The sequence below is a fragment of the Emydura macquarii genome, unplaced genomic scaffold (genome assembly GCF_026122565.2).
Source record: "Emydura macquarii macquarii isolate MOO-44397 ecotype Brisbane River unplaced genomic scaffold, CSIRO-AGI_Emac_v2 contig_1551, whole genome shotgun sequence".
In the NCBI taxonomy this organism is placed as follows: Eukaryota; Metazoa; Chordata; order Testudines; family Chelidae; genus Emydura; species Emydura macquarii.
In genome coordinates, this window is record NW_027131688.1 from 21,258,152 (window position 1) to 21,271,297 (window position 13,146).

The 13,146-nt window shown below is 40.6% G+C and overlaps 1 protein-coding gene across 4 annotated transcripts in view; it reads right to left on the bottom strand.

The window, feature by feature from the left end:
• Nucleotides 1–13,146, bottom strand: part of TECPR2 (tectonin beta-propeller repeat containing 2) — a 70,146-nt gene that overhangs the window by 38,806 nt on the left and 18,194 nt on the right. For all 4 annotated transcript variants that reach the window (XR_010921163.1, XM_067555027.1, XM_067555028.1 and 1 more), the window contains exons 8-11: nt 10,710–11,012; nt 8,803–9,788; nt 6,927–7,110; nt 4,957–5,130 (exon numbers count right to left, since the gene is read on the bottom strand). Coding sequence is in view for 3 of the 4 variants with exons in the window: in XM_067555027.1 (XP_067411128.1) it covers nt 4,957–5,130; nt 6,927–7,110; nt 8,803–9,788; nt 10,710–11,012 (1,647 nt within the window). In the remaining variant the exon portion in view is untranslated. The remainder of the gene's footprint in view (nt 1–4,956; nt 5,131–6,926; nt 7,111–8,802; nt 9,789–10,709; nt 11,013–13,146) is intronic.

Genomic DNA, 13,146 nt, shown 5'->3' on the forward strand with positions numbered 1-13,146 from the left:
GTAGTCAGTTTCTAACTTTGAGGCACAAAGTTCCTGGTGCAAATCTTAGACAGGATGCTGGAGATACTGAAGGGATCGTTCTTACTCTACCATTACTGGGTTTCTTCCTTGTTGCCTTGTGTGAAAAAGAGATATGCACTGGAGGATTTACTTTTGTCATTTAAGCCTGTCTATGAAATCCAAGAACAGTAGAATGCAAGCTGTTGTTAAACCAACATCCAGCAGAGGAAAATACTGATTAAAAACTCCACATCGCTCTCAATGTGTGGGATGAAACTCATTTGCTATTTCATCACTATCACTACTGAATAGCAATGCATGATCTTGGGCAAGTCACTTTATTTTGCTAACTCGTCAACACCATTAATAATGTAATTTAAAAGCAGGATATCCTTGAAAATATGCCACATATTTAAAGTGAGTTTCCTTAATAAGAGCAATTATGAAGAATTTAGATATACTTAATTTTTTTTAAATTACACATGCATATTAGAGATACAGGGGAAAACTGATTAAACAAAGAATATGGTCAATTTTAAACAAACTGGAGGATTAGGCCAAAAGAAATCTAATGAGGTTCAACAAAGAAAAGTGCAGAGTCCTGCACTTAGGAAGGAAGAATCCCATGCACAGCTATAGACTGGGGACCGACGAGCTAGGCAGCAGTTCTGCAGAAAAGGACCTGGGGGTAACAGTGGATAAAAAGCTGGATATGAGTCAGCAGTGTGCCCTGGTTGTCAAGAAGCCTAATAGCATATTGGACTGCATTAGGAGGGGCATTGCCAGCAGGTCGCGGGAAGTGATTATTCCCCTCTATTCGGCATTGGTGAGGCCGCATTTAGAATATTGTGTCCAGTTTGGGCCCCCCACTACAAAAAGGATGTGGAGAAGTTGGAGAGAGTCCAGCGGAGGGCAACAAAAATGATTAGGGGGCTGGAGGACAGGACTTATGAGGAGAGGCTGAGGGAACTGGGCTTGTTTAGTCTGCAAAAGAGAAGAATGAGGGGGGATTTGATGGCGGCCTTTAACTACCTGAAAGGGAGTTCTAAGGAGGATGGGGCTAGGCTGTTCTCGGTGGTGGCAGATGACAGAACAAGGAGCAACGGTCTCAAGTTACAGGGGGGGGAGGTCTAGGTTGGACATTAGGAAAAAGTTTTTCACTAGGAGGGTGGTGAAGCACTGGAATGGGTTACCTAGGGAGGTGGTGGAATCTCCATCCTTAGAGGTTTTTAAGCTGAGGCTTGACAAAGCCCTGGTTGGGATGATATAGCTGAGGTTAGTCCTGCTTTGAGCGGGGGTTGGACCAGATGACCTCCTGAGGTCCCTTCCAACTCTAATATTCTATGATTCTAATTTTAAGTGCAAGATAAGGCAGAATTATGAAAGTCATTTTGAAATCTTGTCCCCTCCGCCTTTGGCTTCTCTTCAGAGCATCCTCTGGAGGGCTCTCATCCCCCCTCCAACTTTCTGTGGGTGTTCCACAGGATTCTGTCCTTGGTCTCCCTCTTCTCTCCCCTCTAAGCAGAAAATGGGTTGTAATCTCATGCGTAAATACAAATTCAACCATCAACTCTCTACTTCTAGCCTGTCTCCTTCTGTACAAATTAAAATCTAGGCCTCTTTCTGACATCACTTCGTGGATTTCTAGCCCTCAGCTCAAGTGCAACATGGCTAAAATAGAGCTCCTCCCCATCAGAAAATGTCTCCTCCCTCAATCTCTGTGGACAACACCATCTCTCAGTCAATGAACCCAATGACCTGCACATCACCTTCATCTTGAACCTCCCTTTCGGTCCTCAAATCCAGGCTGTGTCAATCTTGTGGATTTTTTCTGTGCAACATCTTTAAAATATGGGCTTTCCTATCCATCCACATAGCTAGAACTCTTGTCGAGGGTCTCGTCTTCGCCTCTTGATTAATACAATATCCTTTTCGCTGAGCTTGACAATGCACTATTGCCCCTCTCATAGCCAATCAGAATGTTGCTGCAAAGATAGTTTTCCTAGGCCATCAGTGGGACCATTTCACCTCTCTCTTTGCATCCCTCATCTGGTTACTTTTTCTCTATCAGATCAAAAATTCCTTGTATTTAATTTCAGAGACCCTCACCACCTCTCTCATTTATTACTGAAAAGTCAACTCCCACCTCTGATCACAGAAGTGTAGGACTGGAAGGTACCTCAAAAGATCTTCTAGTCCAGTCCCCGGCACTCAAGGCAGAACTATGTATTATCTAGACCACCCCTGACAAATGCTTGTCTAAACTGCTCTTAAAAATCTCCAGACTGATTCTACAACCTCCCTAGGCAATTTATTCCAGTGCTTAACTACCCTGACAGTTGGGAAATTTTTCCTAATGTCTAACCTAAACCTCCCTTGCTGCAATTTAAGCCCATTGCTTCTTGTCCTATCCTCACTGGTTAAAGAGAGAACAACTTTTCTCCCTCCTCCTTGTAACCACCTTTTATGTACTTGAAAACATATCATGACCGACCCCCTCATCTCCTCTTCTCCAGGCTAAAACCCAATTTCTTCCATCTTCCCACATAGGTCATGTTTGCCAGACCTTCAATCATTTTTGTTGCTCTTCTCTGGACTTTCTCCAATTTGTCCACATCTTTCCTGAAATGTGGTGCCCAGAACTTGACCCAGTACTCCAGCTGAGCCCTAATCAGTGCAGAGTAGAGTGGAAGAAATACTTCTAATGTCTTGCTTACAACATTCCTCCTAATATGACCCAGAATGATGTTTGTTTTCCAACAGTGTTACACTGTTGACTCCTATTTAGCTTCTGATCCACTATGACTCCCAGATCTCTTTCCACAGTACTCCTTCCTAGGCAGTCGTTTCCCATTTTGCATGTGTGCAGTTGATTATTCCTTCCTAAGTAGAGTACTTTGCATTTGTCCTTACTGAATTTCATCCTATTCAGACCATTTCTTCAGATCATTTTGAATTTTGATCCTATCCTCCAAAGTACTTGCAACCCCTTCCAGCTTAGTGTTGTCTGCAAACTTTATAAGTTTACTCCCTATGCCATTATCTAAATCATTGAAGATACTGAACAGAACCGGACTCAGAACAGATTCCTGCAGGACCCCACTTCATATGCCCTTCCAGCTTGACTGTGGCCCACGATAATTACTCTCTGGGAACAGTTTTCCAACCAATTATAATCTAGATGAAGCTGCTATAAAGCAGGTGCATATTTCCCTAGTTTGTTTATGAGGTCCTACAAGACAGTATCAAAAGCCTTACTAAAGTCAAGATATACTGCATCTACCGCATCCCCCCCATCCATAAGGCTTATTGCTCTGTCACAGAAAGCTAATAGGTTGGTTAGACATGATGTGTTCTAGACAAATCCATGCTGACTGTTACTTATCACCTTATCTTCTGGATGTTTACAAATTGACTGCTTAATTATTTGCTCCATTATCTTTCCAGGAACTGAAGTTAAGATGACTAGTCTAGAATTCCCCAGGTTGTCCTTATTCCCCTTTTTATAGATTGGCAGTATATATGCCTTTTCTAGTCCTCTGGAATCTCTCCTATCTTCCATGACTTTTTGAAGATAATCACTTATGGCTCAGATATCTCCGCTGTCAGCTCGAGTACAGTGGCGTACTGGACAGGGCCCAGGCCCCCGGGCGCTGGTCTGCAGGGGGGTGGGGGGAGATGGTGCCGGGCCAGCCCTTCACCATGTGCAGGAGGCGGGGGATGTAGGAGGCTCTGTGGGGCACCCCTCAGTGCCCTCCCTCCTGTCATGAAGGGCCAGGCCAGGGGTTGGGTGAGGCTGCATTGTCAAAGCCGGCGCTGGGCTGTGGAGCTGGAGCGGCGGGTGCGCGCCGCGCTGGCCCTTCATGGGGAATGGGAGCACAGGAGGCTTTGTACCCCCTGCTCCCCACACGTTGTGAAGGGCTGAGCCCAGCGGCCCCAGCAGGCCAAGGGGTGAGACTGCCCCATCTGAGCCAGCGCCAGGCTGCAGGACTGGAGCGGCAGGTAAGCACTGGGCCAGCCCTACATGACAGGTGGGGGGTGCCCTTCAGTGCCTCCACCCCCACCTGGGGGTGAAGCCGCCTCTGTCCAAGCCAGTGCAAGGCTGGAGTGGAAGAGGGCAGCGGGCGCTGTGCAGCGGGTAAGTGTGGAGGGATGGCAGAGCCAAGCCTGTATTTGTGCCTCCCCAAGCCTCACGCCACCCTCCCCCCCGCCTGGGACAGCTGGGGTCAGCGCTGGGACCTCTCCTGCCCTGCATGGGGGGGGGGGGGGGGGGCGCGCGCATGAGGCTGGGGGGCAGCAAATGTAGGCTTTGGCCCCAGGCGCCAGAGACCCTTGGTACGCCACTGCTTGAGTATTCTAGGATGGTCATCCCATCATGTCAAACTCCATCGCCCACTTGTTAAATTTTCAAACACCATTCTTTCTTTCTTGCTGCTTCTCATGCCTGGGAGAAACTCCCCATAGAACATCTGTAAAACCATCTCAGTACTTACATTCACAAACCTCCTTAAAAGCCTCCTTTGCTTTGATGCCTATAAAAAGCTTGACAATGGTTAGGGTGCTAGGCCCCAGCCAATCATTCTGACCACCACTTTGTCTCACTGTTGCTTTGTGCTCCCATGTCTGTCTGCATCCATCTACTGTCTCACCTTATACTCGAATTATAAAATACTGGAGGTAGGGACTGCTTTTTTGTTCTGTATTTGTACAGCATCTAGCACAATCGGGTGCTGGGTCCATGACTTGGGCACCTTATTGCTATGGTAATACAAACAATCTTTCCCTGCCTTGTAATACATCTCATAATTGATTCCCATTGTAAAGGATTTCTCTGCCGTGAATAAGTAAGTTTTATTTTGGATTCAGAACACAGTTTAAACCAAATCATGATCATTTAACAGATTTATGCACTTCTAATTCTCATTTACAAGAACCGTAAGGGCAACAGTTAAATACCTGTTTGCAGATACAGATCTCCATTAGTTCTGATAATCCAGGCAGTATCATCACTTAAAGCTACAAATACTGTCTGGGGTAAAGCCTCATACCAGTGGCGCTTTCCTTTTATGGTTACTTTTCCACAGGCAAATGCCTTGTTAGTTTTCTGTTCAATCTTCCAGAGAAGAGCCCCTGTAGAAGAATGAGTAGTGGGCAATATCAAATATTGATTGTAACTTTAGAGACCGTTTGTCTATTGTACAAACAAAATGATTAACAGAAAAAAAGTTAAGCCAACAAAGTTAACAGATAAATGTAAGATTTAGCAAATCTTTATTAATCTTACGTAACATTATATTTTTAAAAACTGTAAAGGGAGACAACAGTTACTAGTTTTACAGGAAGTTGCTGAACCATATATATTGCAACAGACTCGATCTCCCTCAAAAACGTTTTAAAAACTTATTCACCCTCTGCCCATAGTTATTTTCAAAATACCAAACAAATACACAGTATCCAATACCAAATACAAAAATATTAAAAGGCCAAATTTACAGCTGACCCCCAATGCGATCTTCTGAAACATACTATTACTTCTATAGACACACACCCCCACACCCACAGTTGTCAGGTTTAAAAGAAGTCAAATCATATGCAGCACAGGGCAAATCTCTATAACATGTATATTCTTTATTAGCTCATTAGCAGTAGTAGTATTAAAGTTTCTAATTTCTGAAGGCCAGCTTCTAATGAGCGACAGTCTAATACATGTACAGGTGTGACATTCCACAGAGCAGAGAGTAATGCTACAAGCAGACAATTTACAGATTCAATTTTAGGGGTTAGTTTTCAAAATCTGACTGCAAGTTTTGCTTTGTAAACAGATCATAAAAAAGTAACACAGCAGTGTAAAGGAAATTCAAAATACAAGTACGTCATGCTAATGAGTTCAAATGGCAATCAATCAATGGAGCATACTAATACATTAATAGCCTTTACACAGAACGGGAAAGTACCCAGAATTGCATTATTTGATTGTTTTCTCCTCTCTGGTCTGTTTACATAGTCTTGTAAATGCTATCATATCCCAATCAGGGTTCAGTCACTGACCAAATGTGACGATTTAAAAAAACAAAACCTGAGATAGTATCTCTTCCTCTCCTTCCCACAGAGCAGTGAGGTTTTCAGCTGCTTTAAGTGGCAAGAAAGGGGAAAAGAAATCATGCTATGGTAGGAGACTGGAATGAGAAAATGGTTGGGAAACCTGCTTACAATCACACCACCAATAGAGCAATCTGGAAATGTGAACAGGGTGCAAGTCTGCATCCAAAGCCTGTTTTACCCTCTCACAACTTTCACTCCCAAGCCTCCCCCCCCCCCCAAAAAAAATAAAAAAAGTCAGTCAATATGTAACAATGTGTGTGGGGGAGAGGGGAGTGGTGGGGGAGAATCAAGTTTATTTTTAACACAAAGCTACATTTTAGTTACGTCTTCTTTCAGCGTAGGCATTTTTCTAAATAAAACATGATGTTCTGTTCAGAAAATAACCTGTATTATTTACACACTATAAATTAAGAATCTCACATAAAAAGGTTCAGTAATTGACTTAATGGGTCAGTGATATATTTAAAACTCCTCAACAAACAAATTCACTTCCTACTATTTTGAGAACAGTCATTCATACTAGGAAACAGTACTTAAATATTCCAGGAATATAGGAACATGACCCAAGATAGTCTTTTAAAAGTAGTTTGAAAAGCTGTTTGTGAAAGTGAATTAATTAGGGAACTTGGTCCAGGTGTGTTTTGTAAAACAAGTCAGACTACAAACAGCAGAGCAATCCTCTGTAAACACTGATACTCCAAGTACTGAGATGAGAGGGAATACACACTGCATGTAGTTATAGGAAAAAGAGCTCAACAATTTGCACAAATTTATATTTTAATTTTAAATAAGGTTAACAGAAAGTGAAATGCAGTTTAACCTACCTGAAGGCGAGACTGCCACCTGCTGGACAGCATCTTCAAACTTTTGCCACCACAGACCTGCACTAGGTAAAGCACTGCAGTACAGACTACCTTTGTAGTCCAGGCACCAAATATACTTTTCTGAGACAACCAGGCTGAGTATCCCATAGCCAGGGCCAGAATATCCCATCCAGCTTTCTGCAAACTAAAAACTGGAGAGTCAGAATAACGTCAGGTATCTTCAATTGCATAAGAAAACAGTCATACATACAGAAGTAAAACAGCAGAAGTAATTGTTTAAAATCAGAATGCAAACATTAAAATTACATAAAAAGAATAACTGCCTTGGGTAAAACAATCTTATCACCAGTCAGTTGACCCAGTACATAGTGCTACATGTTGCCATCTGTATTTAGGAATAACTTGTGATAGCGGGGACTGCGAGTCTCACCAAAAAGTAAAACAAAACCACACACTATCACTCTCCTCCAGAGGGCAGTCCAAAATCCATCAATATTACCCTCTTATTTAGTAGAAGCAAATAAATTACATATGTAAATAGCAACACCAAACTGGACTATGCAAAAGCTTTTCAATCCTCACTAAACCAGGCAGCTATGTTTTAATGATCATTACAAGGGGAAAATAAGAGCTCTTTTGTAATATACTCTTGAGTGAAGAGGAGGAGGAGAAATGCCCTGCACTGACAGTTGAGTCCCTCTGCTGTACCAAAAACAAAAAAATCTACTCAAGACATGTTAATGGAATATCATGGATTTTACAGCCTATATTACCCGAACTTGAGTCCTGTCTAATAACTAGCTCCATAGCCTGTACGTTAACTAAAACACTGAGGTGCATTTCAAAACATTGCAGAAGATGAGGTTTTCCCTTCTTGATTCTGAAATTCATAGCCTTCAGCCTTCTTTCACTATTGATGAAGTATATCACTTAAGGGAAATGAACACAGCTACATTTTTAGTTTGCAGTGTTATTTGAGACATCAAGTCAAATTACCCTTCATCTTAAAGTATTTCATCTGTTGATACAAGTACACCAAAAAGTTACTGTAGCTGAAGAAGACTTTATAATTTTTCCAGTTTGCTTGCATTATGTATTTAATAGCATTTTGAGCCTAAAGTTAGTGTTAAAACTCCCATCAAAATCAGTGGTTCAGGATCAGGGCCTTCGTAGTAAAAATGTCTCTTTCCACTGTACAGTCCATTGGTTAAATTTGCTATTTGTGTGGCTCTTTTTCTACATATCAACAGTGAAGGAGAGAGAAAAAATAGGAAGGAAAAAAAAATCATTTTAAATAATGAGAAAAACCAAGTATAAATTTTAATGGACAGCATCTCTTTCAGCAGTGTGCTCATTGCTGTACAGAACATTTTAAAAAGATAATGTTCCTGCCCTGTCCAGCTTACAATTTAAATAGGCAAAGATTAAATAGAAATGCACTAAAACCCCAATTCTGTAAGATACTCAGCATCTTCAATTCCCACTGAAATCAATGAAAAATGAAAGTATCAACATCAGATTGAGCCCCAAGGAACCAAAATGACGGTGCTATCTTAGAGCTCTTTTTTGGTATTATCATAAAGTAATACGAGTTCACAACAGCATTTTCATTGGCTTAGGACAAACAACTCCTTCTGCACAGGTTTACAGGCATCCTCCCTCAGCACACTGAAAATATACCTCTGTGTATTGTTTTGAAGTCTACAATAATAATTTGCTTTGTGTACTGGATGGGATTAGTTTCCTCATTTGTATTTTGCCTGCTGAATCAATTAGAAGAAATTACTTACATAAAGAACTGAAGAGAAATATTTGTGATTGCTTCTTCTCTAATGCTGGTATCTTAAATATTGTAATTATAAATTAAAGCACATACCTGATCTGATTTTAATAGCATTATTTCATCTAGGCTTGTTCTGGTCATATCCTGGGAAATAAAACTTCCCCCGATTTCTGTCTCTGAAGATGAATGCGGTAGCCCATGCCCATAAATATCCTCTTCATCACTCGATAAAGATTTCTCAGTTCTGGAATCGTGAGTGTTGGTTATCCATTCAGCAGTACCAGGTCTGCACTTAGCTTTGATGGCATCCTCCAAATCCCATCCAGAAACTGCAGTCTCTTGTGAACACATATCTTCCCTAGAGAGGTCAGATTGGGGATCTGTAGGATTTTCCAGGGCCGTATTTATTAAAGAACCTGGTTGCTGCTCTTCCTTGTGGGCTTCATCACTTCCCTCCTGTGTCAGTGACTTTTCAGCGCTACATGTGGTATTAAAACCTAAAGAAGTTTTGTCTGTGATCTTAATGTCTTCAAAAGTGTTTTCAGTATCCTGCAGACTTAGTCTAGCTAAAGTTTCATCTGCTTTACATAGCACAGGAAAATATTGTTCCTCTTGGGGTGACAATTTATAACTGCATTCAGTATTTTCGGAAAGCAAGTTTGGGTTACATTCTGTATCCTTACTACTCTCTACATTTTCAGTGAGAATTAAGAGTGGACTGGATGACAGAGTAGTCGTAAAAGCTGGTGTACCCATTCCATTGCTATTGTTAGGAAGTTTTAGTAATTCTGTTGTACCTCTGTTTTCTTCATGCATTAATACAGCAACTGATTCAGGAGACTGAAGCACACTGAATGATTCTGAGCCATTATCCTCCTGCAAGACAGCATTCAACTCCACACTGAACTCACTTTCCTGATCTGGAGAACCTGTGCTCAAGTGATCAATACTACAGCTCATTAGGCTAGAAGTCACAGACAATGAGTCTGCATTTAACGAATGTGGACTATCACCAGAAAACTGACGCTCATAACTTGGTGTACCTTCCAGAGAGCTGTGGTTTTTCCTGGTCACATTTTCTGATCTCAGGGGAAAAAAACAAAACAAAAAACAAAACACATACACACACACACACACACACACACAAGATAAATATTCTTATTAATAAAATCTATTCAAGTTCAATGAAAATAAAAGAATGCAAATATTTTATTGTTATGAGAGAATAGGAAACTTATTTTGGAAGCTGGAGTTAGTCCAAATTTTGACACACAAAGAATTTAGTCACTTCCCTTTGGGTGCCATAAACTGACACGATGAGGATGCAGGAGTGCTACAAGTTGCAAGTTACTCAGCTTGATTAAGGTTTTATTAGAGTGTCAACAAAATCTTAGACAAGAATTTAAAAACTGCAATACCAGGTTTTTGAGGGTTTTTTTTTTTTTTTAAAACAGTGAATAAGAATTGACTGTATAATCTAGTCCATAGTACACAAAGATATGCTTTCTACCGAGCAAATTAGTAAGAATATAAAAATATTACACTTAAAATATTTAAGATTAATAAAGAGATTAAACAACGTAAAACAGAAGTGAAGCTGCCTACCAGCATTAACTTTTTATATTCATGATTTTTTCTGCTTTGCATAATGTTACAAATAATGTAAAAACAAATTTTAAAAATAGAATAGAAGTAATAAAGAGCAAGTAGATCTGCAGAGAGAAAAATTACACCTTCTTGAAAAGAGAAGTTTATTACTTTCATAATGGGCTTTCATCCTAAAATGAAAGGGCAAGACTACAGATTAACTATTGTTAGATAAGTAATGATTACTGAAAGGCATGTAATCATAAACATAAGGCTTGTCTTTAAAACCAAACAAAACATTTTTTTTTAGTGAAACAGATACCAAAGGTGACACTAAATATAAGGAAGTTAGACTAAATCTGGCAGAGTTAGAGAATGCTTTATTTTTACCTTGTCTCTTTTTCTGTATTTACCTGGTCTCCTCTTTTTCTTCCTTTTCACTTTAATGGGTTTTACAACGAGTTCCTGGTCAAAGTCTTCACAGTTGATTATGCTGAACCGCTGTGAAGAAGTCTGACTCTCTCTCAGCACTTCAGAGAATGGTTGGTCTCCACTTGTCAGGAGACTAGAGCCACTATCCACAGAATTTACTGAACTGCTTCTGCTTCTTGATTCACTGGCTACTGAATAGCCTCTTTTTCTTGTTTCACTGCTTAAGTTCCCCACTCTATCAAGACTTTTTTCTGATACCGGTGTTGGTTCCAGATCATCTTTCACTAAAGAATAAGAGTCATTATCACCAATAATTTTGGGGGAAGGAACCATTTTTATTTTTTAGTCTGTTTCCACTGAAGGGCCAGGTAATACAGAAACAACTACAGATAGTGGACTCTGCAATTTGGAACTCAAATCTGGTAACAGACTCAGCAATTTTGAATTTGCATCTGAAACTGACAAGAAAACAAAAAGAACAAACACTAAGGTGTTCAGTAATGGGAAGTACAGCTCTTGGAGAATGTCTTAAGAAAAGTAAGATTTTATTCCTTAGAAGGTATTGTCTAAACCAGCAACATTTCACATCAATACTGTGCTGTAATCTTATGTAACTGATTTATATTGAAACAATGTTATTTTAGCCATAGCTCTATTCATGGCACCAATGTCTGGACCAAGCTTCCATTAATGTTAGTCAGAGTGTATTGCCTGTGTATTGAAAGAGACAGTCCTTCAGGTTTGAAGGCCTAACTGTATGCAGTGCTGAGAGACCCCCCCCTGCACCCTCAACTCCTATTGAGGCATTTGGCATCTTGCAAGATCAGGCCCCTAAATTTAATCCCCCAATTAAATCATTGTGGTTAAAAAAAAAAAAAAAAAAAAATTATTCTTCAAAGAAAACCTATTCCAAGAGGATTTCTTTCCAATAGCACACAGAATTAGAGGTTTCATATTTGTCTGGATCACTATTCTTGTATCCAAGAGCATTTTAAGAATTTAATTTTCATGCTTAGTGTTTACATTACTACTATATCCAGAACATTAAAAAAAATGTCACAAGAGGCCTATGGGTGAAGCACTGCTTAAACAAAACTATCCTTGCACATCTATGCATTAAGATAAATGAGAGATGAGTCTCTAGAATTTGTAGAGAGCATTGTATATCTTATTTAGTAGTATTTTGTTGGTACTGGAGCAAAGATTTTTTTAAAAAATGCACATAAATGACATTAAGTAGTCCAAATGATAAAACTGCAAGTAATGCCTGAGTGATGTCTGTACTTCACAAGAACATATTACATCTTTGTCTGTGGATGCATGACATTTTAAAATTGTTCAAGTGCTTATTTCCTTCTATTTTATTTTTATCCACGATTTTTCATACTGCCTTTTTCCACTACAGAAAGAGCACCAGTAACACGAATAAGTTCATTTCAACTCTGTAAGACCTTTGTTTGATACTTAATTTCATCCAGTGCTTATGATCCTTCCCACATTTATGGCCACTTCTGAGTACAAAAGCATATAAATATCATTATCAAACACACCTACAAGAAGAAATCAAATGAAACATTACCAAGGGAAGGGATGATGCACAGCTAGAGTGTGCTGCACTCCAGCAAGCATGACCTGGTATAGAGTTTCTTGGGACCTGCTGCCAGGTGGAGTAGGTTAGAATAGTTCCCAAGTCCGGGCTAGTGAGAAGCCACTGTTAGAAGCTGAGTGCTATAACCAATTTCCTAATTGTTACCCCTTTCAGCTACAAAAAAAGAGACACTTGGCTCAGTGGAGAAAAAAGTTACCTACCTTTTTGTAACTGTTCTTCAAGATGTGTTGCTCACATCTATTCCAAGTAGGTGCGCTTGTGCTGCTTGTTCAGTTTTTGGAAAGCTTTTCCCCTAGTGGTACCCATTGGGTCACCTCCATGACACCGTATATAGGGCCCCGCTGACCTGCTGCCTCTTTGGTTCCTTCTTGCCATCTGGCTCCAACAGAGAGGAAGGCGGATGGGTCTTGGAAAGGACATGAGCAACACATTTCTAAGAACAAGTTACAAAATGGTAGGTAAGTTTTTTCTTTGAGTGCTTGCTCATGTTGATTTCAAGAAGGTGACTCCCAAAGGAGCCCCATTAGCCTGGAGAGCACCATGTTAAGGGAGTCACGGTATCACTGATTGAAGCACCGCGGTATCGTCCCTGGCCTGTTGGGTCATGGCGTAACATGAGGTAAACATGTGGATTGATGACCATATTGTGGCCCTGCAGATCTCCTGTGTAGGGACATGCGACAGGAATGCTGACAAAGAGGCCTGTGCCCTTGTGGAGTGTGTCAATGGTGGAGCGGGCACCTTTGCCAGGTCATAGCAAGTCCTAATGCAGGATGTGATCCATGATGAAATCCCCTGGGATGACATCA